The sequence below is a fragment of the Podarcis gaigeae genome (genome assembly GCF_964106915.1).
Source record: "Podarcis gaigeae genome assembly, chromosome: 8".
Lineage (NCBI taxonomy): Eukaryota > Metazoa > Chordata > Lepidosauria > Squamata > Lacertidae > Podarcis > Podarcis gaigeae.
The window spans coordinates 20,086,001-20,111,673 of NC_139684.1; the positions used below are offsets into that span (position 1 = coordinate 20,086,001).

Consider the following 25,673-nt stretch of genomic DNA (forward strand, 5'->3'; position numbering starts at 1 on the left):
GGGTGCCGGCAGGAACAGGTTACCAGCGATGTTGCTCCCGCAACTTGGGACTGGGGCTGGCTGGCTTTTATCTCCTCTGAGGCATAGGGCGGCCCCGGTCCACAGGTGACTCGCCTCTCCTGGCCTGGAGAGCACTCCTCCTGCGGGAACTTAGTTCCCTCCACCTCTTTGCCCTGAGCCTCTGCAGCTCAGGAGAGGCTGGAGGGTTACTGGACCCAGAGGCAACCTCAGCTTCCTCTGACGGGGCTGAGAGTGGAGCATCTGCAGGCAATGGGTCCTCCATCACCTCAGGAGCCAGAGCAGATTCAGCTGGTGTCTGCTCCTGAGGATCCGGCACAGGTAAGGACCCTTCAGGCTCAAGCCCCAGCCCCGGCTCAGCTGGTCCTGGAGGTGGGGACTCCTGTGCAGGCTGGGATTCCTCAGGTTCAGCCTCTGAATCCGATTCCCAGGCCATCACAGACAGCTTCTGTGCTGCCAAATATAGCAGTTCTTTCCAAGGATGTCAGGACAAAAGGAATGAGGAGGTGAAAGGGGAACCAAAACAGTTTTATTAACAAATAAACAGCAGGGATGCAAAGCATAAAATAAAACATACCCGACAGGGGCTACCTAATCTCCCTTTCAGCTGCCCGGAGCCCCAAGTAGACCAGCAAGAGAAAGACCCTGACCATCAGTCTCCCAGCATCAGGTCCTTTGATCTGGGTAGAAGCTCTCCTGGGCCCCTCCCACCTATGGCTTTTATAGCCTGTCTTGGTGTAATCAAGTGCGCCTGACATTACTCATGATTAGCCCAGGACCCTGAGATGGAATTAATACAGAGCGGCTGAGAGTTGGGCATCCAGCCGGCACTTGCAACACAGAAGAAGCCAAGAAACTCCCCACAGGTGTGTGAAACACAAGAATCCAGCAGACCTCAAACTGGGGATGCTAAAGGGAAAGGGACATGCCACCTAACTCCTCGAAATACAATTGTCTTCCGCATTTCCACTACAGCTTCCTATGTCCCTATGTCCCTATGTCTCCCTCCTCCTCCAACCCAGTCAAGCCAGAATTATTATCAGAGTTCAAGGACACACTCCAGCCAGGCAAAAACACTCAATTCTATCTTATAATCAATTTCATTTGGATATCTATTTGGACACCCACCTGGCACTCAGTTCGTTTTGCCACAGCCTGATGATGACTTGGTAACTCTTTCATTGGTGGCACCATTGCTGTGGAATGCCCTCCCAGCTGAAATGAAAAAAGCCTCATCAGTATTGGCATTCCACCGGCCCTTAAAGACACGCCTGCTTATTTCCTTCTCTCCTGACTTGAATCTTTAGCTGTGATTCTTGCATTGCAGGAAGTTGAACTCGATTTGGGTCCCTCCCAGCTCAACCATTCCACTATTCTGTCTCCTACTTTGTTAACTGTTACACTGTTTTTTAATGGACAGGTTTTAATTATGGAAGTTGTAAAGTAGTTTATTTTACTAGATATTTTATTTACGGGTAGCTGTATTTTCAGAACTGATTTTACCCTTGTTAGTTGGCTTTTATTTGTTTGTGAACTGCTGTGATATTTCTTCTTGACATGAAAGGCAGCAAATAAATTCTAAAAGTAAAAATAGTAGTAGTAATAATAGTTTAAATTTGGATTGTTGGATTATTCTTGCTGTTAAGGCAAGCTGGTGTTAAGGCAAACATAACTGACCAGTTATGCAAGCGTATTTTTTAATTTTATAAGCTGTGCGACTTGGTTGCTCAGCTCAATTTTTTTACATGATCTTTTATGTGCTGTGGTCTTTTAGGTCTTGTGATTTTGTTGTTATTTTCATTGACTACAGTCTAGTAATTGTAATCGTCGAGGGTGAATTTCTGTTTCTTATTTGCTGGTATTTTGAGAGTTAATGTTCTTGTGCAATATTATATTTGAAATGAATTGTTGAATGTTGCTTTATTCAATGTGGGTTTATTTTAAAGTCATGTGACTTATTTGCTTCGGATTGGATTGTTATCAGACGTGTGACCTTTGTGTATTTTGTGGCTTCAACGGCCCGTACGCTGCCTTGTGTACAGCAACATGGAAAGGCAGCGTGCAAATTAAAAGTGAAATGAAAATGAAATGCTGGTCTATTTATTTTCTTTCTGCAATATGTATGCTTGAGTTCATAATGGCCTGGTTTGATGGCACTGTGTTTAGTAAGTGGTGCTGATAGGGGAGGGGAGGGGGGTTGAGGAGCAGCTCTTGCCAATGATTGGCTAATGTCGGGGGAGAGCGAGAGAGTCAATGAAACTGCCTGCAAACCCTGAAGCACTGCACAGCGATCGGAGCCGGCTAACAGCGAGGAAGCATCTGATGTAGACTAAAGCCAGGGAGATGCAGCACCCTCCCATTAAACTCAGGATCTGTCCTTCTGCGCTCACTGCTGTGCATCGCTGGGATCCTTGAACAAAGCAAAGAATCTGGTCTGCTGATGTTTCTGGGGGATTTTGGAAAGAAAGAGAAAACTTTGGCAGAGAGAAATTCTGCCTTCCAGAACTGCAGAAGAGAGAGAGAGAGAGGGAGGAGGAATGATTCAAAGTCCAAAGATTGATTCTCGCAAAGGTGACTGCTAGATCGCTCCTTCTCAAGAGGCTGTGTGGAAGGTGATTTGAGCATCATGGGTTGTCCCAGAATAGGGCAGGGACTCCTGTAGAACGAGACATGCCAGCGGAAAGCATGCCTGCAACAACCCACGTTCAAGTGTGTGGCTTCTCCCTCTCTTCCCAAACTTCCAGCTAGAGCATCTCTGCTTGAACAGAAGATCTGGACAAAGCCCAGGGCAAAGATCAACTTCTGTGGAAAGGAGGTTGGGGGACAACCAGACATTGGAAACATCCACCAGGACTCTTGGGAGGTCTTCTCCACCCCATTCCATTTAATGCTTGGTGTTGGCCAATTGTGTAGAAGTGCAGCATTGCTGGATCAAACCCAAAGCCCATCAAATCCAGCAGAAGTCAGCCAGATCCTGCAAAGAAGCCTACACAGATTCTTTTGAGAAGCCTACATTAGCAACAACCTTCTCTGTTCCAAAGGCGTTCCAGGGCAGATAAGAGCAGGGGGATTTTTTGAAGAGAGAGATTTTTCGGTGGCTGGAAGCCCTGTTTGATCCCTTCAATAATGTCTGATCAGGAGATGGATGACTATGACATGGACAGCCTGTCTGACACATCGCGGATGATCAAGGGACTTCCGCCTTACAACATGGATGATCAACTGCTGCCCATGGAGCGCCGTAGCACCTGTGGCTGCTGGGCCTGGACATGCCTGGTGGCATCAATGAACTCTTTGGCTTTCCTCTTGAACTTCCTCTTGATGGCCGCCATCTTTGCCATCGTGCTCCTGCCCACCATCGTGGTGGTCTACTTTGGGTTCCAGTGCCATTCCCGGGTAAGTGACATGCGACTTTCAGATGCTTCTGGTTAGGAAGCCCAATTCCTTACCTTGCATCAGGGGGTTAGGCAACATGGTGCTCCCCTGCCCCATATAGCTGGACTAGGGATGCATGTGGCACTGTGGTCTAAACCACTGAGCCTTTTGGGTCTGCCGATCGGAAGGTCGGCAGTTCGAATCCCTGCAACGGGGTGAACTCCTGTTGCTCTGTCCCAGCTGCTGCCAACCTAGTAGTTTGAAAGTATGCCAGTGCAAGTAGATAAATAGGTACTGCTGTGGCAGGAAGGAAAGTGGCATTTGCAAGCGCTCTGGTTTCCGTCACGGTGTTCTGTTGTGCCAGAACTGGTTTAGTCATGCTGGCCACATAACCTGGAAAGCTGTCTGTGGACAAATGCTGGTTCCCTCGGCCTGAAAGCAAGATGAGCACTGCAACCCCATAGTCGCCTTTGACTGGACTTAACCGTCCAGGGGTCCTTTACCTTTACTTTTATAGCTGGACTACAACTCCCATCATCCCATACCATGGGCTCTGCCGTTTGGGGCTGATGGGAGTTGTAATCTGAGAGGCACAGATTTCCCACTCCTGGCCAACTGTTCTTAGAATGGCTGATAAGATCATAGAGTTCTCAAAGCATTTTTTCCTAGGGTGGTATTTTCCTGCATTAACTTTACCTATACATTTATAAAAGGATGGATGAAGCGGGCAGGATGTGATTACTAAGTGATGAAAGATGTCACCTCTGCACTCCCAGATGCCCCATAGTCTGTGTTATTCTTTCACGTGTTCCCAGGATGAGTCTTTGCATTCAAACAAAGAGGCTCCAGAGACAGTGGGAGGCCACATACCTTACTCCCCAAAGTGGCAGCAACTTGGCCTCACCAGAGGTTTGTGGACTACAAATCCCATCACCCTCAACTCACTGGCTATAGTGGTTAGAATTGATGGAAGCTGTAGTCCATTAACATAATGGTGGGGGAAAGGACCACCTCTTTCTGTATGAACCTACCCAGACCATGTGATCGTCTTCTGAGGTCCTCCTTCATGTGCCTCCTCCTTGAGAGGTCCAGAGGGTGGCAACACGAGAACAGGGCCTTTTCTGCAATGGCTCCCCATCTGTGGAATGCTCTCCCCAGGGAAGTTCACCTGGCGCCTTCATTATACACCTTTAGGCACCAGGCAAAAATGTTCCTCTTTAACCAGGCCTTTGGTTAATCCTATTTACATCCTATGCCCTTTTAAAATGTGTTTTTTTTGGGGGGGCGGGTGGGTATTGAGTTGCTGTTTTTATTTTTATTAGGTATTTTGTGGTTTTATATCTTGAATTTATTCTGTGAGACCCCAAGGTATAGGGCAGTATAATGATGATGATGATGGTGGTGGTGGTTTCATTTTCCTTGTATTGGCAGGTTATGGTGGGTCTTGTATAAAAAAAAAATATCTTCTGTAAAACATTTTTTTGTGCTTTCAGTTTAGCATGACGCTGTTTTAGTTTAGGAAGAACATGCTGGGTAACGGGAGGCATCATAGAGGTATATCGATCATGGAGAAAGCAGCTCTTCCTTTGCCTACAACATGCTCGGAGGCAGTGCTTCTTAAAACAGGAATGGGGAACTTCAAGCCTGGGGGGGGGATCAAGTGTGGCCCTCCAGTCCTCTCCAGCTGGCCCTTGGAACACTCCCCATGCTACACACCCTAGCAGCCCTGCCGGCTGTACCTTGATAAAGCCTTCTGCTTGCCTGGATGGAGGCTAGAGAGGGGTGTGTTAGTGTGTGCAGAAATGGCAAAGATAAAAGTTATATTTGTGCCCCTGCCCACTTTTGCCCCTGGCCCTGCCCACCACTGCCTTGGAAATCTTCCAGAAGGGAATGCGGTCATCCAACCTCTGCTTTAAAATGTCCCTTCAAAGAAGGAGAGTCCCTCACCTTCCAAGTTATCCCATTCCACTGGGATGGGATAGCTTGGAAGACAGCTCTTGCTTTCAGAAAGTTCCTCCTAATATTTAGTTGGAATCTCCTTTCCTGTTACTTGAAATCCATTGGTTTGGTTCCTACCCTCTGGAGCAGTAGAAAACAAGCTTGCTCCACACAGCAGCACTTTAGATATTTGAAGATGGCTATCATATCACTTCTCAGTTTTCTTCTCTCCAGGCTAAACATAACCAACTCCTTCAATCCTTCCTCATATGGCTTGGTTTCCAGTGTGTCACATTTCATTGTGTTAACCTATGTGTCATTTTGTATGTTTATGCTGTAAACCACCCTGTGATTTTTGGATGAAGGGCTGTACTGTATATGAATTTAATAAATAATAATAAATAATATAGGAAACATTGGCTGGGGCCCATTGTGGGGTGGCAGGGCAGAGTGCAGGGAGCCCAAACAGTGGGTGGAGCCAGAGCCAATGATTGGCTGAGTCAGAGCCACTAATATGCAAAGGCAACTCATTCTAGTTCTTCATCTGCTCAAGGCAACATTGAAACTAAGGAGGTCAAGCAGCACCCTCTTGGTCTGGATGCAAGTAAGAAGGCGAGCAAATGGGGGCTGGTCGAGGACAGACTGACGGTTGGTGGATCAGTTAGCCATACTAAGGGGCCAGTCTCCATTGGAAGCCAATGGGCATATGAAGTAGCTTTCATGGCCAGAGCTCTGGAAAAAAGCCAACGCCACTCCAAATTTTCAGCACCACCTAGCAATGGACAGCGCCAACTCGCCAGTACCTTTCTCAGAATGTGGCTTCGACATTTCTCACTCTGTGGCTTCACACTCTTCTGTTCTAGCAGTTCATTAGGTTGCAGAAACCTGGCTGGACTAAAGCTCTGGCTTAGATGGGGTATGAGAAGCTGAAACTTGGCCAAGAAGAAGGGTGTGTGCACTCACACACAAAAATTTGGCTCCGTTCTCATTTTAGAGCCACTAAACACAGGTGAACTTTCACAAGGACCTTTTGTTTTATTAATTGCAAACTGATGCAAAAATCTGATGAACTAATTTAAGGCTGGGAAAATGAGAAACGGAAATGGATAGATTGGTCCGTCCTTATGCTGAGCAGGATTCCCCTTTTATTGGTGAATAATGCCACTGAAATCATCAGGGCCCAGGAAAGCATTAGTAAACACACCAAATCAGTGCCGTACGTCCTATGCATGTTGATTCGGAAGTAAATCCCCACTGGGCTGTATCAAACGAAGAGTAGAGTTGGAAAAATTAATGGACACAAAAAGAGCCTGTTGAATCAGGTCAATGGGCCATCTAATCCAGCATCGTGTTCTCACAGTAGCCAAACAGATGTCCTGATCAGAAACCCTCCAGCAGGACCCAAATACAAGGGTCCTCTCCACTCCTGAGCTTTCCAGCATCTAGTATTCAGAAGCCTCCAACTGAGCAGGCAGAGAATAGCCATAATGGCCAGTAGCCACTGATAATAGCTTTCAAGTTGCCCATCCAGGTTGGTGGCCCTTCACTGCTTCCTGGGGGAAGCGAATTCCATAGCTTAACTACGCACTACGTAACAAAGTCCTTTCTTCCGTTTGCCCTGAAATCTAGCGTTCTAGGGAGTCTGAGTTCTAGGGAGAAAAGCTTTCCTCGATCTATGTTCTCCATGCCATGCATAATCTTATAAACGTCTATCATGTCATGGTCTAGGCATGTGCATGTGTTGGGGTACGGTGTTTATCCTTGAATACTCTCCAGAATCCTTTAACATGAGAAGAGCCATAATAATAATAATAATAATAATAATAATAATAATAATAATAAGTTATTTATACCCTGCCCATCTGGCTGGGTTTCCCCAGCCACTCTGGGCAGCTCCCAACAGAATATAAAAAACACGATAAAACATCACACATTCAAAGCTTCCCTAAACAGGGCTGCCTTCAGATGTCTTCGAAAAGTCAGAAAGTTGTTTATTTCCTTGACATCTGAAGGGAGGGCATTCCACAGGATGGGAGCCACTACCGAGAAGGCCCTCTGCTGGATTCCCTGTAACTTGGCTTCTCTCAGTGAGGGAACCACCAGAAGGCCCTCGGAGCTGGACCTCAGTGTCCAGGCAGAATGATGGGGGTCGAGACGCTCCTTCAAGTGTAGATCAGGCCAAAGGCCCATTGAGTTGAGCACACTCTTCTTGCAGTGGCCAAGCTGATGCCTCTGGGAAGCCCACAAACAGGCCCTGAGAACAACGGCAACTCTCTCCTCCTGCAGTTTCCAGCAACTGGAATTCAGAAGCGTTACTGCCTCCACCCGTGAAGCAAGTGCATAGCCTTCAACTCCCAACATCATGCTTGCTGGGTCAGATGAGAGTTGTAGTTCAACAACATCCCGAGGGCCAAAGTGACCCTACTCCTGCTGCAGATTTAAGAAAAGCAAGCATGAAAGTTGGAGCCAGGAGATGTGGGGAGGAAAGCAAATTATTATGCATTCTTTTTTCTTTTTCTTTTTTAAAAAAGCCCATGAAAATAGCTTTGCAGTAATTACCAAACCTCTGTGACAATCTGGATAAATACAGTAACGTCTCGGCTGACAGAGGATCCTTCCCAGCACTGATTACTCACCGCAGTTTTTTATTTTATTGTCACAATATTTCTCTCCATTTCATCGCCACCCTCGATTCCCTCCCCACTTTTGCCAACAGCTCTCCTGCTCTCCTGCTTTTGTCTGTGCTTGCCTTCACGCAGGCTAAAAATCTCTTTAATTTCATTTTAATTAAGGCTGCTCCCTGCTAGACGCGGCCTCTGCAATTCGTCTATTCAATTAAACAGAGAAAGGAAGAGTGTGTGTGTTTGTGGGGGGGGGGGGGTATCCGACCACCGGCAGCAACTGTAGAAACAGAATCCACCCTACAGCCGCGGATCCCAGAGCGCTGTGCGGGCTTCCTTCCCAGCTTCCGTTGGACAACCTGCAATTTATTCAAATTGACAAACTAATTTCGTTCTCATTAGGTATTCCGCACATGGGCTGTGCATGGATGCACGGCTCTCTGATTCTTCCATTAAGGGGAGAGCTGAGAATATTTGGCTTCGTTTCTCCCTTCATCATTCTGCCTTGGGGCTGCTGAGGAGCTTGCGCTTAGCGACTCAAGTTTTGATAGTTCTCAGATTCCCCACCCCTTGTACAACAGTTGCGGGGGAACATCAGGCTCCTCTACAAATGTGGCCCTCCAATTTATTTCTCTCTCTCTGGCCCCTGGGATTCTCCCCCAGGCCCCTCCCTTCTCTCTAGGCCTTTTGGTGGTTCCCTCACTGCGAGAAGGGAGGTTACAGGGAAGCAGACAGAGGGCCTTCTCGGCAGTGGCCCCCAAGCTTTGGAACACCCTCCCATCTGATGTCAAAGCGATAAATGTTATAAGACCTTCCATAGAAATCTGAAGGCAGCTCTGTATCGGGAAGCTTTTAATGTGTGATGCTCTGTTGTGTTTGTGTATATTCTGTTGGAAACCACCCAGGGTGGCTGGCGCAACCCAGTGTCAGGGACCGTGCTGAGGAGAGCTGCACTGAGGAGGAATGGGGTGTGTGACTCCCCCTCCCCCTCCCCCTGCTCCTGATCAGGATCCTGAATCTTCCCAGGAGCAGGAGGACAGTATAGATTTGGAACAGTGGTTTGCAGAGGGACATAGTTCAGAAGGCAGAAGCTGGGAAGTACTGGACGGGGAACAGCTAGGAGGAGGAGAACTGGGAGAGAGAGGGTTAACAGATTCACTGTCTCTGGAAAGTATTCATCTGCTCAGCCCAAGGTCAAGAAGGGCAGAGAAGGTGGCAGCCTAGAAAGCACAGTGGTTGCGAGATCATGTTACAAGACGCGGTAGTGATATCGATGACTAGGGAGGAAGTGGGTGCAACCCTTAATTGGGAGCACCTTCATTCTGAGGAATGGATTCTTCTCTCACTTTGATCATTAAAGTTTCTAACTGGTAAGAAGACTCCTTCCTCTTTGTTCTGCTTAACTACTGCCAAAGGGGGCGGGGGGAGAGCTGATTCCCTGAAGCCTGACTCCCAGTCAGATGGACTGGGTACAAAAAACTTATTATTATTATTATTAGCCACACCCTTCACTGGCTCTGGGAGGTCTCTGTTCCAGCTTTCCCCTCCTTCAGGTGCCCTTTGCAGCGTGACTGTGCTGGCAAAACTGGGGTCCTCTTCCAGCCTCTCACCCACCCACAAATCCTCGAGCCTCTGGAGCTGCCCTCAGCTCTTCAATGATTAAAGGCTTCCTTTCTCCTTCTTTTCGGTTACTCTTGAACTGATTTAAGAGCGTCTGCTCTGAAGCAGCTTCGAGGCACTAACTTACCGTAAATAAAGTGCACAAACGAAGGCGTTCAAATGGCCTCGGTGTGCGGTTTTGTTTTGTGATCAAACCCTGGGATCAAGGGGGGGGGGGGTATAAGGCAAAGCCATTTGTGTGTCCCCGTACAGCTCGAAAAGTAGGCTCTCCTACAATTTGTTGATCGGGAGATTAATTGCGCATTGATTGCTGCTGCTGATCCAGCCCTCGCCTGGGAGACGGTTGTGGTTGTTTGCTTGAGATGGCTTTGCCATCATTGAGGAGGCAGCTTGCTCAATTGGGCATCCAAGACAGTCGCTGGCTAATAAAATGAACAAATGAGATGGGTTTTGCGGCAATCAGTCCCTGCGGAGAAGGGGCTGCATGCGTTGCGAGTGGAAATTTCCTTACCAAAACCAAACCAGCCATTTCTGATTCTACACGGGGTTTACAAAGGGAGACCCCTATTTCCCTGATTCAGTTCCATTGGAACATGAGAATCTGCCTTATTCTGAGTTGGTCTATCTAGCTCAGAATTGGCATCTTCAAATATGGGACACTCCCAGCCATACCTGGAGAGGCCAGGGATTGCACCTGCAACCTTCTACATGCAAAGCAGATGCTCTGTCACTGAGTTCGGCCGTTCCCTGAACATATAGGAACATAGGAAGCTGTTGTGTACTGCAGTATCTCCGACCCTCCATTTCCCTATTTTCCAGGGACAGTCCTGGATTTACAGAAGCCATCCCGGTTTCTGATTTGATCCTGAAATGTCCTACTTTTCCTTAAAAGGTAAAGGTAAAGGGACCCCTGACCATTAGATCCAGTTGTGACCGACTCTGGGGTTGTGGCACACATCTCGCTTTAGTGGCCGAGGGAGCCGACGTACAGCTTCCGGGTCATGTGGCCAGCATGACTAAGCCGCTTCTGGCGAAACCAGAGCAAGTCCTAGGCTCTGTGGTTTAACCCACAGCGCCACTTGCTCCATAGCTGTCAACTTTTCCTTAGTCCCTATTTCCATCGAGCCAAGGAGATAAGCATAGCTGTCAACGTTTCCCTTTTTTAAAGGGAAATTCCCTTATTCCGAATAGGATTCCTCGCAAGAAAAGGGAAAAGTTGATAGCTATGGAGACATCTGAAGGCAGCCCTGTATAGTTTCATTAGGTTTTTATATATGTTGGAAGTCACCCAGAATGGCTGTGGCAATCCAGTCAGATAGGCAGGGAATAATAATAATAATAATAAATTAATTAATTAATTAATTAATAGGACATCCCTATTTTCATTGGAGAAATGTTGGAGGGTATGGTATCTAGCTCAGTAGCATCCATGCTGACTGGCAAGTCCAGGATTTCAAGCAGGGAACATTCCCATGCCTGCCTGGAGTTTTTGGAATGGAACTGGGTCCTGCCACATGGGAAGCAAATAATTTACCACTGAGCCGTGTTATGTAGAAGAGTCCTGAGTGCCAAACAGAGAGGCTTGGGGGCCATATTGGTTCCCTCCCCGTGTGTGTGTGTGTGTGTGTGTGTGAGTGAGTGAGTGCTGGATTTACGAATAAGCTAACCAAGCTATGGCTTAGGGCCCCACTCACTTGGGGCCCCCCCAAAAAAAATTAAAGGGAAAAAACCTGGATGTACATTTCCAAAATATAAGATAAAAAAACAAATAAAATAAAACCTACATACAGCAACAGTGGCAAATGGCTTTAGATACCTATTAGGTCCATAAAGTATGGTATAGGATAGAATCAACACCAAAAACCAGTGACAATTTGTTGTTGACAAAGGACAGCTGGACATATAAAGGGCCCCATTACCTTCAGTAGCTTAGGGCCTCATCAAACCTAAATCCGGCCCTGGGGTGTGTGTGTGTGTGTGTGTGTGTGTGTGTGTGTAGATAATGAGAGAGAGAGAGAGAGAGAGAGAGAGAGAGAGAGAGAGAGAGAGAGAGAGAGAAAGCACCTGTCTCCTAATGTGGGCTTTAAGGCAGCTTACAACCTTGAAAAACAACAATACAAAGTAATAGGAGCAAACCAGTGAGAAAGAATGAATAAGATACATAGGACACATTTAGAACCAGCAATTAAAATCTAGTTTGTCCTGGCAGCAGCCCATCATCAGTGCTTTGCTTTTTTAAGAAGAAAAAGGTGCCAGTACTCACCAAGGCGTTGTTAGAGTAAGTCCCACACTTTGAACCTTTTTGGGCGGGAGGTGCCAGTGCTGAATACCCCTGAGTACCCCACACATCTTACTGGGTTGCCCCAGCCACTCTGGGCAGCATCCAGCGTAGATAAGAACGTAAATCCCTATACAGGATTGCCTGCAGAAGGCTTGGGGATCAGATAACTCCATACCCTCCAACATTTCTCCAATGAAAATAGAGACGTCCTAAGGAAAAGCGGGACATTCCGGCATCAGATCAGAAACTGGGACGTCTTCTCTAAATCAGGGACATCCCTGGAAAATAGGGGCATTTGGAGGGTCTGCTATCTATCTAGCTTTCCACCTACCTACCTACCTACCTACCTACCTACCAAATCTATTTATGCAGGGGTCAGCAAACTTTTTCAGCAGGGGGCCGGTCCACTGTCCTTCAGAGGGGGGCCGTCCTATATTTTGGAAAAAAAAGAGAACAAATTCTTATTCCCACAAATAACCCAGAGATGCATTTTAAATAAAAGCACACACTCTACTCATGTAAAAACACACTGATTCCCGGACCGTCCATGGGCTGGATTGAGAATGCGATTGGGCCGGATCTTGCCCCGGGTCTTAGTTTGCCTACCCGTGTTTTAAGTCTCGAGAGAGAAAGAGAAATATGTTGATGATGGCAAGTTTAATTTCCCTTTCCCCTTCCCTGCAGAACTTTCATACTTTTGCCTTTGGCTGAACAGGTTTGTCAGGTTTGTCAGCTGCTTTAAGAACCTGCTGCGCCTCTTTGACCTGCAGGAAAAGTGGGTGGAAAGAACAACAGGACGCCATGCCTCCCTCAAAACACAATTACCTCTTCTAAACACAGCTCCCTCTCTCTTCCCTCAAAAGAGTAAGGGAATAGCTTGATGCTGTTTCAATCTGTACAGTCTGTGTGTCCCTCACTCCCCCCCAATTTTATTTTATTTTTTTAGCTTCCTCCTTCCGGATATTTGTTAGCGCTGACATTTTCTCAGCCACAGAGGAGCAAGACTGCCTACCTCATTGGGGTTGTTTACTGTCAGTGTTCCAAGGAACGAGGAAGCTCTCCAAGATTTTATAGGTCCTAATTACCTGTCATGCAGGAGATCTCCCCATCCACCATCTCAGCACATCCGGAAAGCCAGAAAGATGTGGAGAAATGTTCAGCGGGGCTGGAGCAACTTCCTGGAGAAGAGATGGCATGATGTTTGGGAGAAATAGGAAGCTGCCTTATACAGAGTCAAACCAGGGGGTCTGTGTAGCTCAGTATTGTCTACACCGACTGATAGAAGCTCTGCAGGGTTTCAGACAGGGATCGCACCTCAGAAAGGACCATTAAAGGCCACATATTTGTGGGATGCAGGTGGCGCTGTGGGTAAAACCACAGAGTCTAGGACTTGCCGATCAGAAGGTGGGCGGTTCAAATCCCCGCGGCGGGGTGAGCTCCCGTTGCTTGGTCCCTGCTCCTGCCAACCTAGCAGTTCGAAAGCACGTCAAAATGCAAGTAGATAAATAGGTACCACTCCGGCGGGAAGGTAAACGGCATTTCCGTGCACTGCTCTGGTTCGCCAGAAGTGGCTTAGTCATGCTGGCCACATGACCCGGAAGCTGTACGCCGGCTCCCTCGGCCAGTAAAGTGAGATGAGCACCGCAACCCCAGAGTCGGTCACGACTGGACCTAATGGTCAGGGGTCCCTTTACCTTTTATTTGGACTGGATAGTCTTCCTAGCTCTGCTGTGTCCTTTAGATCTAATATTTAGTCCTGATTTCTGGATTTGCCTCCCCCAGGCTCCAAATCACGGTTTCCCCCTTTGCTCATTCTTCCTTGTCCCTTGTCTCCTCGCTCCTTACTGGGCCGTGCAAACTGTTATTCTGAATAATCTGTTTTTATTGGGTAGGGGGCTTTGGCTGGAGACGAGTTTTTGGAGCCAAGGGGTCAGTGGCACCCAAATGTTTGGGAACTGCTGGTTTCTTTTCTTTTAGGCTTGCCTGCTGCTGAGTTTTCCTTCTCCTTTTTATTTTTAAAAAAGCCACTGACCACTTTAGCGAGGAGGGGGGGAACGTCAACCAATGCCCCCTCTCCATTTAGCAGCTCCGCTCTCAAAGCCTGCCTGGTTCTCTCTCTAACAGACCATCCTGCTCGAAAAGGGTTATCCAAACCTTTGCTTTTGTCCACTAAATAATGTTCTCTCTATGTGCTTTCGGGCTTTTCTTTTTTTCTGGGCCATTTTCAAAGCAGAGGGTGGCGAAGAAGGAGAAAGCTTTCCTCTCTCCCTGCATTAGGCTCTGCCTGATGAGCAGATCCTTTCGCTGGACTAATGGCTAAAGTAGGCAGCCTTGAAAAGGAATCAGTCACGATGCCTGCAAGGCCGCCTTCTCTCCTCATCTGTCCTTTTTTTGTCCTGGCCGCCTTTCCAGACCCTTTTCATTTCAGTTCATTATTTAGATATTTATAGACCACGCTGTTCAGGAAAAATACAGAGAGACAGCATAGAACGTGCAAAATTACAGGAAGATCATTTAAAAAAAAATTAAAAGCTGGTTGGCGGAAAAGCGGAAGTCACATTTCAAAGTCCTGCCTGAGTAACACAGTTTTCCGAGAGAAGCGAAAAGGTAAGGCAAGGATTGTTCTTGCCCAGCTTCAACTGGCAGGGAGTTCCACAGGGCAACGCTTTCCACACCAGTAAAGGCTGACTGAACCTTGAGAGTGTGGGGAGCCAGAGGATCTCAATGACCAAGGTGGAGAATAAGGAATCAGGTGGTCATTGAGGCACCGCTTGGGCCCAAGTTGTTCCAGGCTTTGGGATTAACACAAGAACTTTGAACTGCCCAAAGTGATGACCAGCAGAGAAGTAACATGCCACAAGTAGCCTGCTCCTGGGACCAGTGTGGCCCCTACATCCTGCACTATTTGCATCTTCTGGCATGGATACAAGCAGCAGAAGTTGGATGGCCATCTGTCATGGATGCTTTAGCCGAGACTCCTGCATTGCAATGGGTTGGACTAGATGATGCTCAATATAATAAATAATAGTAATAATAATTTATTATTTGTACCGCACCCATCTGTCTGGGTTTCCCCAGCCACTCTGGGCAGCTTCCAACAAAGATTAAAAATACATTAAAATGACACACATTAAAAACTTCCCCTCCAACCCTATAATTCTATAATTCTACCACAGCCCCCCACAAAGCATGCCCGTTGTATGAACGAATTCCTGTGCCCCACAAATAACCCAGAGATGCATTTTAAATAAAAGGACACATTCTACTCGTATAAAAACACGCTGATTCCTGGACCGTCCGCGGGCCAGATTGAGAAGATGATTGGGCCGGATCCGGCCCCCAGGCCTTAGTTTGCCTACCCATGTTATATGCAATCACACTTTCGGAGCTGTCTGCTTTGACCTCAGAACTGTCCCCCGGCCTCACCCCTCACTGGCTCTGTTTCATACCCTCCTTGAGTGTTTTGGCCTGACTGGAATATGCCTTTAAACCCCCACAATGCCTCTTGTTTCCAGGACAGAGAACAGAGAAGGCATTTGTAAGCATAGTGTGGAAACCAGTCTGGTATGCAAATGGAAATTTCCACTGAGAGCCAATGAGAGCCAAGGTGGTTAGAATGCCAGCGGTTAGAATGCCAGACCGGGACTTGTGAGAACAGGGTTCAAATCCCCACTCAGCCAGGAAGCTCACTGGATGACCTGATGCAAGCCTCTCAGCCTAACCTACCTCACAGGGTTATTATGGGATTAAATAAGGAGGGTGGGGGAAAGCATGTACCCCACCTTGAACTCCTTGGAGGAAAAGGTGGGATATAAGTGCAATAAGCAAGCAAACAAATAAATTAATCTGCTTGGTCACTGTGAGAACACATTGCTGGACTAGATACAGCTCTTATCAGGGTCTTATATGTTTCCTCCTACCCCCCAGCAACCTATCTAACCAAGTCATGCCCCCAACCCCCCCCCCACTCCCTCCGGATTTCCAGAAAAGCTCACAGTTTGTGCAGGGGTTTAGCTGCGGAGACATTTTCTCAAGAGGAGTCTCCTCAGGAGAAGTCAGGGAAAATCCAGCTGCGAGCTGCTGCTCTTTGGGGTCAGTTTTTGCAATCTCCCAGTGCTGCAACACTCTCATCCCACCCAATAAAATATCTGAGGAGGCCAGAATCACATCTTGCGATTGATTATGTGCCCCCCTCCATATTTTATTGCAGTTGGCGCCCCTGAATAAAATCAACAAGTAACGGAGGAATTGACCGGAGCCACCAAGAAACTGTTGATGCAGGTTAGCTGAGGAAAGAAGCAGCGGAAACACGAGGAAACAGGATGTGAAATAGGCATTTGGGCCACATCTGCCACTGGTTATGAATCATGAGTAAGGTGTCGCTGAAGCGCTGCCCCTTCTCACCAGCTGGGGGCAGACGTTCGAGTAGCTTGCCCTGCTGCTCCTACCTATCAATCAAGTCTAGCTTTGATGCAGAATTCAGAGTCTCAAGGGGAGTTCTTCTGAAGCATGTCTACTCTTAAGGATGCTAGCTTGCCCTTTCGCATTTTAGTTTGGCTTTGTGTTCTTTGATCCTGCCTGGTGCAGCTAACAAGGTGAAAAGCAGTCATTACTGCTTGGCTTTTTGAAAAGGGCTCCCTTTTGGCTGATGGCTTTCATCTTTCCCCCTTTCTAGCAAGGGCAGCTCATCATAGCTGTTGACGAAACCTCTTGCCACGATGAATGGCCTCGACGTCTGTTTCTCAAGCACGCAGTGGAAAATAGTTCTCATTAAACGTCGCGGCATCAGTAAGAGAACATTGAAAGCTGCCTTGATGGACTCGTGGTCCATCAAGCTAGTGTTGTCAGCTCTGACGGGCTCTGACGTTTCCGAGCACAATTCAAAGTGTTGGTGCTGACCTTTAAAGTCCTAAACGGCCTCGATCCAGTATACCCTCCACCTTCCCTCGCTGCGAGAAGCCCAGTTACAGGGAACCAGGCAGAGGGCCTTCTCGGTGGTGGCACCCGTCCTGTGGAACGCCCTCCCACCAGATGTCAAAGAGAAAAACAACTACCAGGCTTTTAGAAGACCATCTGAAGGCGGCCCTGTTTAGGGAAGCTTTTAATGTTTAATAGGTTATTGTATTTTAATATTCTGTTGGAAGCCGCCCAGAGTGGCTGAGGAACCCCAGCCAGATGGGCAGGGTATAAATAATATATTATTACAGTGGTACCTCGGGTTAAGAACTTAATTTGTTCTGGAGGTCTGTTCTTAACCTGAAAGTGTTCTTAACCTGAGGTACCACTTTAGCTAATGGGGCCTCCTGCTGCCACTGCACCGCCAGAGCACGATTTCTGTTCTCACCCTGAAGCAAAGTTCTTAATCCGAGGTAATATTTCTGGGTTAGCAGAGTCTGCAACCTGAAGCATATGTAACCCAAAGTGTATGTAACCTGAGGTACCACTGTATTATTATTATTATTATTATTGGTTATTTTTTCTAGTAGGGCTGTTTCCCATACTATTTGGTACCATTGGTCCATGCTTACTCCTGACAGGTCTCTCCAGTGTCTAACATCTTCCAAGACAACAATGCCCATTATTATTATTATTATTATTATTATTATTATTATTATTATTTGCGCCTCCACGGTTGGAGGCAGAAATGCTTCTGAATAGCAGCTGCTGGAAACAACAGAAAGGGAGAGGGCAGTAATGCTCAGGTTTTGCTTTTGGGTTTCTCACAGGCTTCTGGTTGGCCACTGTGAGAACAGGATGCTGGATTACATGCGTCATTGGCCTGATCCAGCAGGATCTGCTTGTGTTCCTATGGGCAGGGGCTCCAAAAAAGGGAGGAAGTTTGAGAAATGGCTCCATTAAGTCATTTTCATTTCCTTCTAAGCTGAAAAGGCACAAACGCTGCAACCTTTCCGCATCAGGGGGTTGCTCCAACCCCTTGATCCTTTTCAGTTGCCCTTTCCAGAATTTCTCCCCCCCCCCCCGTAACATCCAATATCCTGGCGCTGCGGACGCCTTTCAAATCAGCGCGAGCCCATTCGGCAACGTCTCCTGCGGTAGTAAAGGAGGACAAATATTGCGGCCCTTTTTCATTTGTTTTGGGACAAGGCAAGAATTTCCATTTCTCGCCGGCCTCTTGGGTGACAAAAGAAACAGCAGCAGCAGCAAGCAGCCGCGTTTGGACTCAGACAGTTTTAATTTCAGGCTGAGTCATAAAGCACCGCTAATAAAGCCGGCATCTGTTTCTTTGCTCTGCGTGATTTGCAGCCGAAGGCGAAGCGAAGGCACGCTGGCCACGGAAAAGAGAGCAGGCAAGACAAAAGGCGGACAGGCTCTGATGGGCAGGGCATCAAACCTTTCAGTTAGCAAGCAGCAGAAGGCAACACATAGAGTGGTGGTAGTTGGAGGAAGGCATCCTTTTCCATTCGTGACACGGAGCAGCGTTTCCATTCCGCTGCAATCCGCCTTCTGCCAAAAAAGTCGGCTGTTCACTTCATTGTTGGCTGCAGCAAAGCCATGTGATTAATTATGTAGCCTTTACATTATTCCACCCCATTCATCTCATTGCAAAGCAAACACAGTGCAAATGGGTAGCGAGGGGGAGTGCAATCAATTATGTACTATTTGCATACTGGAACGAACAATAACAGTGGTCACCGATTGCATTTGCTGGATTGATTTCTGGTGCAGACATGGAATGAAGAAGTGAAAATCAGATGTTTATTTACTTATTGGATTTACAGCCCATATTTTCCCCCAGGGAGCTCAAGGTCGTGCGCATAGTTCCCGCCCCTGGCCTGTTTTTTCTTCATACAGCCTTGCAAGGTAGGTCAGGCTGAGAGACTGTGACTGGCCCAAAGTCATCCAGTGAGCTTCCTTGATGAGTGAGGATTCGAACCCTGGTCTCCCAAGTCTTGTTCCAGTACTCTGTTATACCATACTAGCTCTCTGTTTCTGTTGGGATTCTCCATTATCCCTTGTGGTGGTAGAATCATAGAATTTTAAGGTTGGAAGAGACCCCAATGGTAATTTAGTCCAGGCATCCCCAACCTTTGGCCCTCCTGATGTTTTGGACTACAATTCCCATCATCCCTGACCACTGGTCCTGTCAGCAAACCTTTTCAGCAGGGGGCCAGTCCAGACCGTGTGAGGGGCCAGACTATATTTTGAAGGGGGGAAAAGGAACGAATTCCTACGCCCCACAAATAACCCAGAGATGTATTTTTAAATAAAAGGGCACATTCTTGTTGTTGTTTAGTCGTGTCCGACTCTTCGTGACCCCATGGCCCAGAGCACGCCAGGCACTCCTGTCTTCCACTGCCTCCCGCAGTTTAGTCAAGCTCATGCTGGTAGCTTCGAGAACACTGTCCAACCATCTCGTCCTCTGTCGTCCCCTTCTCCTTGTGCCCTCCATCTTTCCCAACATCAGGGTCTTTTCCGGGGAATCTTCTCTTCCCATGAGGTAGCCAAAGTACTGGAGCCTCAGCATCATGATCTGTCCTTCCAGTGAGCACTCAGGGCTGATTTCCTTCAGAATGGAGAGGTTTGATCTTCTTGCAGTCCATGGGACTCTCATAATTCAAAAACATCAATTTTTCGGCGATCAGCCTTCTTTATGGTCCACTTCCATACTTCACTACTTGGAAAACGATAGCTTTAACTATAAGGACACATTCTATTCATGTAAAAACACGTTGATTCCTGGACTGTCCGTGGGCCAGATTTAGAAGGCGATTGGGCCCCCAGGCCTTAGTTTGCCCATCCTTGTGTTGGCTAGGGATCATGGGAGTTGTAGGTCAAAACATCTGGAGGGCCACAGGCTGGGGATGCCTGATTTAGTCCAACCCCTGCAATACAGGAATAAGATCTAAACAATCCCTGACAGGTGGCCACCCAGCCTCTGTTTAAAAATCTCTAATGAAGGTGAGTCCACCACTTTCCGACCTAGACCATTCCACTATCCAACGGCTCTTGCCACCAGAAAGTTCTTTCTAATGTTTAATCAGAATCTCTTTTCTTGCCATTTGAATCTGTTGGTTGGGGTCCCACCCTCCAGAGCAGCAGACCAATCTCGCTCCATCTTCCACATGACAGCTCTTCAGATAATTTGCAGACGGCGATCATATCACCTCTCAGCCATCTCTTCTCCAGGTTAAATGCACCCAACTCCTTCTCACTGCTGTGTCTCCTCCTCACTGCCCTGACCTTGCGGGGTATCCTGACTTTTCCTCTTGGAAACTGTTACTTGGAAAATCAAACTCGAAACTGGAGGTTTGGATAGTTTTACAGCAGGTAAAAGCACAGCAGAGAACGTTTATGTTGCTCCAACACTCAACATACCCCCTGCACTCTCCTTTTAAAAAAATAAAATATCTTGAATGTTCAAAAAGTACATAACCATATGTGCACCAGACATGGTGAGACACAAACAAAAAAGAGAAAAAGAGAAACAGAACCCATTCAGAAATGAAAACATTGGGGGGGGGGAACCCCCAAACTGTATATTTTACAAGGTTGTTACTGTACTTCACCAGATCTTAACCTATTAACAGTATTTGTAAGAATGGATTCCAAATATCATTAAATTTGTCCATGGCAAGTGTGCGTTTTATAAGCAAGTTGTTCATATGTTGCGAGTTTGTATAAGTCTTCAATCGGAGAAGCATTTTTATTTTGCCAGTTTATCAGTATCAGTCTTTTTTCTGTGGTATGGCCGCAAAGAGCCCATTCGTATTGTCCTTTTGTAAGGTTGCATGTGCTGGGTATATAATTCAAGAGGATATTTTGCTCTGTAAATGTAAGGTTGTTCCGTACAGTTCTGTTGATGGTTTCAGTTACCTCCTGCCAAAAATCTGTCAATATAGGACAATGAAAAAACATAGATTTTAAAGAAGCATTATCCCTATTGTATGTCCAACAGTTAGATATCCGCACTTTACTTTTTTGGGGGGGGCAGCTGTTTGCAGACTCAGTATTGCCTACTACACTGACTGTCTGCAGCTGTCCAGGGTTTCATGGACCACATATAAACTCCATCTCCAACTCCTTGAAAGATTCAATTAATGGCGTCTCCCAAAAATTTTACATATCACTAGGGAAGACAGGCAAACTAATATCAGTGTAGTGGAAGAAGCAAAGATCACCAGTGTCAAAGCAATGATTCTTCAACATCAACTTTGTTGGACTGGTCATGTTGTGCGGGTGCCTGATGGTCGTCTTCCCAAGCAACTACTTTATTCCGAACTTAAAAATGGAAAGTGTAATGTTGGTGGTCAACAAAAGAGGTTCAAAGACTCTCTCAAGGCAAATCTAAAAAAATGTAGTATAAACACTGACAACTGGGAAACACTGGCCTGTGAGCGCTCCAGTTGGAGAACAGCCTTTACCAAAGATGCCATGGGATTTGAAGACACTTGAACTCAGGACACAAGGGAGAAACGTGTTAAGAGGAAGGCACACTTGGCAAATCCACACCGTGATCAACTCCTGCCCGGAAACCAATGTCCCCACTGTGGAAGGACGTGTGGATCCAGAATTGGCCTCCACAGTCACTTATGGACTCATTGTTAAAACCGTGTTTATGGAAGACAATCTTACTTGGCTACGAGTGATAGAAGAAGAAGGAAGAAAGAAGATTCCCCAGCCCTACCTGGAGATGCTGGGGATTGCACCTGAGACCTTCTGTATGCAATGCAGGTTTTCTATTACACAGAGACTTTAATGCCATTGCTGGACATTTCTCAAACCCTTTTGAGAAACACCCAAGTCCCCTTGAGCAGAACTGGGAAGCCATCCGGGTGAGAGCTGTCACCTGCATCTCCCGCCGGCCTGTTCCCTGGGTAAGAGCTTGAGGAGCTGTCACCAGGCCGGGCAGACATAATGGATAATTAAACCTTTAATCTGATGACTGCTAGCTTCTCTCGGCAATTTATCAGGGCAGGCTGGCAGGCTGGAGATTGAATATACAACAGGGGAAGAAGAGGCAGAGCAGCCACATGGGAACTCAATCTGTAGGCAGTTTCATTTTGTCATTTCATTTCCCTTTATGAGATTGAAGCCGATGGAGGAGCCCAAGGAGCAATGGCTCATAGAAGCTCACTTATTTCCCCCTCCTGGTTTTCTTTTTGAAAGAGGAATGTTTGTCATGCTGAGAAACTCGACGCCATGATGGCGGGCTTGTGGTAGGATCCTGGAGCATTGAGGCAGGCGTGGTGAACCTCAGGTCTGGGGGTGAGGTCAAATGTGGCCCTCTGTCTGGCCCTTGAGCCTCCCTGCCCAGGCCATGCTCCTCACGGGGCCTGATTTGCACCTTTTCCAGAGGTGGTTCCTCATTGGGACATTGTCAGAGAGCCAGCCAGCAATAAATCACACGGCGTAAATAAGGTTAACTCTTTATTGAAAAAAACCAAGGCTGTTTAGGGGAGCCAAGCGTAATGAGCACAACAACTCTTATCAGTAGGTCTTGCCTCAAGGAGACAGCTATGAAGGCTGAAGACAGCTGCCTAAATTCCCTCCTCTCCCAGGTACCTTCCCAAGCAATCTGAGACTCCTGTCTGCCCTCTGCCCTCTTCATACCTCTTCTGGTCCTGGGATACCGGGGGGTGGGAGGGGAACTGGTCACAGCAGGAGGGGGAAACACCCTGGCATCTTCACCAGCCTGATTCATCTCTGCCTCTTGGTCTCTTGCCTCTCTGGTTTCTGATTGTGGACCTCTCTCTGCCACCCAGCAAGATTCCTGGTTGGGGTGGGTGGGATGAACCCATGACTCCCAAGTTCACGCTAACCATGACATCACCCTGGTTCTTCAGTACGGCTTGGAATATCCCTTGCTTGAATCCTTGGAGAGCCGTTGCCAGTTCCCAGCTAAACAGACTGATGATCGGCCATGGCCAATCATGAGTTTGCTAGGGCCATAGGAACCTCAGAAATTCTTGCTGGGCCCATTGAGTCCAGCATCCTGGGGTCACTGTGGCCAACCAGATGCCTCAATGGGAAGACCACAAGCACACTTGGAGTCCCCAGCAAATAATATTCAGAAACACCCCTAGTTCCACAGTATGTAGCGCATCAGTTTTGAGCTGGAGCAGTGGTTTGTTACAAGCTTGTTTCATTTCTAATTTCCTGCTTGGCCGAGTATAAATGCTACCTCTTGAAGCTGCCTTTTCATTGGCAAAAGTGAGGGATGGGGTTGGCACAGAGGGAAGGAGGAGCGTCATTCAGCTCAGGTTGCCCCTCATCATTGCTCATCCGTTGAGGCTCATCCATCCCCTCCAACATCAAACTCCATTTCTTTTCCTCCCCTCTGGCTCTAACAGTATCTGTTCAGCATTAATTACTGGTAACCTAGAGAGGGCGTCAGATACAAATAACATCACCTTTTTGACTTCAGGGTGGGGAGAACTGAGTGAAATGAATGCTTTGCAAATGGTGAACGGCTGAAAATAAATTTTCGGTGAGCACAGTGGTGGCTATTAGACTATTATCTGCTCAGGGGCAGAGTGCCTGCTTTGCATGTAGAAGGCCCCTGGCATCTCCTGGTAGGAGCTTATAGTTATCCCCCTCCCTATTTCCTCATGGCTGAGTGGGGATTTGTTTGCTTGTTTATTTATAGATGACATTTTTCTTCCAAGCTTAAGATGGTGTATGTGCTTCTCCTCCTCATTTCATTCTCACAACAACCCTGTGAGGTAGGTTAGGCTAAGAGATGGCCCAAGGTCACCCAGTGAATTTCATGGCTGAGTGGGGATTCGAACCCTGGTCTTTCCCAGGTCATAGTCTGTCACTCTAACTTTTACGCCAAACTGGATTTGAACCCTGGTCCTCTCAGGTCTTAAGCAACAAACCCAGAACAGCCAAGGCTGTTAGAAGTGCCCCCGCTTTAAATGTATGGTATGAATGTAGCCAATAGCAAGTTGTAGAAGTGGAGCACACATTATTTGTTGTGGTAATGATTTACTTATTTGTTTTGTATAATTTATGCACTGCTTGATTGCAAAAAACAAAAAAACCAACCAACGAACAAACCTCTACAAAAAACCAAAACAGTAAAATCAATAAAAGTCACAGCCGCACTTCAAAAATTAAAATACTAAAACAGATTGAAATTAGCTTAACTTTATAAGCATCTGAGAAGGCTTGTCTAAACAGGAATGTTTCCAGCAGGCGCCAAAGAGAAAGTACAGCGAAGGTGGTTAGAGAGTGCAAGGTTGCGGGTTCAATCCAGGTCACATATTCCTGCGTTGCAGGGGGTTGGGCTAGATGATCCTCAGGATCCCTTCTGTTATAAGAAAAAAACCCTGCTCCTTTTTCCTTATGGGGTTTCCGTATAGAGTCCTTAAGTGGGTTCCCTATTGGTAGGAGAAAACAGAGGCCAACCAGAGCACATTGAGAAGCAAAGCGGCTAGTAAGCCTGATCTTTATTCAAGGAACTGTTGCAACAGGGTCCCCACTCACCACATGCAGGAGGGAGGAGGGAACCCAGAACAATGGTGTGCAAGCCCTTATATAGACCTTTGAAATTGCCTGCCCTGTAGCCCAAGACCAACTCCCAAAACATCATACATACATCATAGAAGGAGGCGGTCTACAGCAGAAATCCTGTCTGCCAGGATACCTGATAATGGTCACTGATTGCATTACCTAGGCAGTCTGGGCATACTTTTGTGATGGTTAATAGTTTAGTTCCTGAATCCATTCTTTCATACATAAATATGCCCTGAAGACAGAATTTGCAAGCAAAAAGACAATGGGAAGGCTTTCCCCATTTGCCTCCCTTACTTCAGAGGAATCTCTGAGGTCACTGGGAGAGTCAAAACGGCTTCAGGATTGCTCTCCTGTACTATTTCAGACACGTGGTTTATATACTTACGTATGCGTTTGCCTTGTACATTTATGAACGTTTAATTTATATTTGAGACCTTAGAATTCTGATATAACACTTCCAACTCTATGATCTTATGATAGGCAGCCTGGGTAACAATGCCCTGGTCCCGACTCTTTCCCCTTCCCACATCTTCTGACTCGCTCTCTCTCCACCCCCTCGCAGGTGCTCCACTCCACAGCCTCCTACTGCAAGACCATCTTGGACGACAACAGCTCCTCCGCCCTGATCATCCTCGGCTTCGTCATCATGTCTCCGCTCATCGTGGTGGCTATGGCCATCTACTGCGGCCTGGTCAGGCGTCTCCGCCTCTTCCTGTGCTTCCAGCCTTGGGCCCGGGCCACGTACAAGGGTGTGAAGTGGCGGTGGTACGAAGACGGGGGGCTGTGCGGCTGCGCCAAGGAGTGGAGCAGCCATGTCAAGGCCTGGGTTTAAGCGCTTCTCGCTCCTTGGTCTGCCTGCCAGCACACCCCTCTCTCCGGTCCTCCAAATCTCATTTTCCCCATAAGGGCACCATGAAGAAGCAGGCAACGGCTAAACCCATCTAGAGGAAACTTCCATGGCTTCTTCTCCTTCCACCAGGGGGCGCTGGGCCTCCCATTGATTCTGGAACTTTCCGTGAGATGGAGCATCTTATGGTTCATCTTAGGGCGTGAGTGTGGGGGACATTTTCAGCCAGAGGGCTACATCTTCTGCCGGGCAACCTTCTGGGGGTGGGCAGAGCAACAAATGGGCGGAGCAACAAATGCAAATTGTACCTTTGGAAAGCGGCCTACACATACACCTCCAGGCAAGCAAGAATCAGAATTCAAGACCACATTCCAGGCCAGGCAAGAACATTTGAGGAGGATGCAAGGCTCAGTTGGTGCAATGTGTATGGCAGTGTGTATCAAGGGCCAGATAGAGAAGCCCGAAGGGCCACATGCTGACCTTGGTCCTGAGG

At 47.3% G+C, this 25,673-nt stretch overlaps 1 protein-coding gene across 1 annotated transcript; it reads left to right on the forward strand.

Moving 5' to 3' along the window:
* Positions 1 to 2,295: 2,295 nt before the first annotated feature.
* On the forward strand, positions 2,296 to 25,359 carry TMEM278 (transmembrane protein 278). The gene is made up of 2 exons (XM_083752893.1): positions 2,296 to 3,414; positions 24,896 to 25,359. Exons 1-2 carry the CDS (start codon positions 3,145 to 3,147, stop codon positions 25,163 to 25,165), a joined length of 540 nt encoding a protein of 179 aa, XP_083609019.1. The 5' UTR covers positions 2,296 to 3,144; the 3' UTR covers positions 25,166 to 25,359.
* Positions 25,360 to 25,673: the final 314 nt, after the last annotated feature.

Excerpts from the sequence above, each read along its gene's own strand:
- TMEM278 (XM_083752893.1), top strand. The coding sequence starts at position 3,145 with ATGTCTGATCAGGAGATGGATGACTATGACATGGACAGCCTGTCTGAC. Across the intron at positions 3,415-24,895 it reads GGTTCCAGTGCCATTCCCGG|GTGCTCCACTCCACAGCCTC; the intron begins GTAAGTGACATG and ends ACCCCCTCGCAG.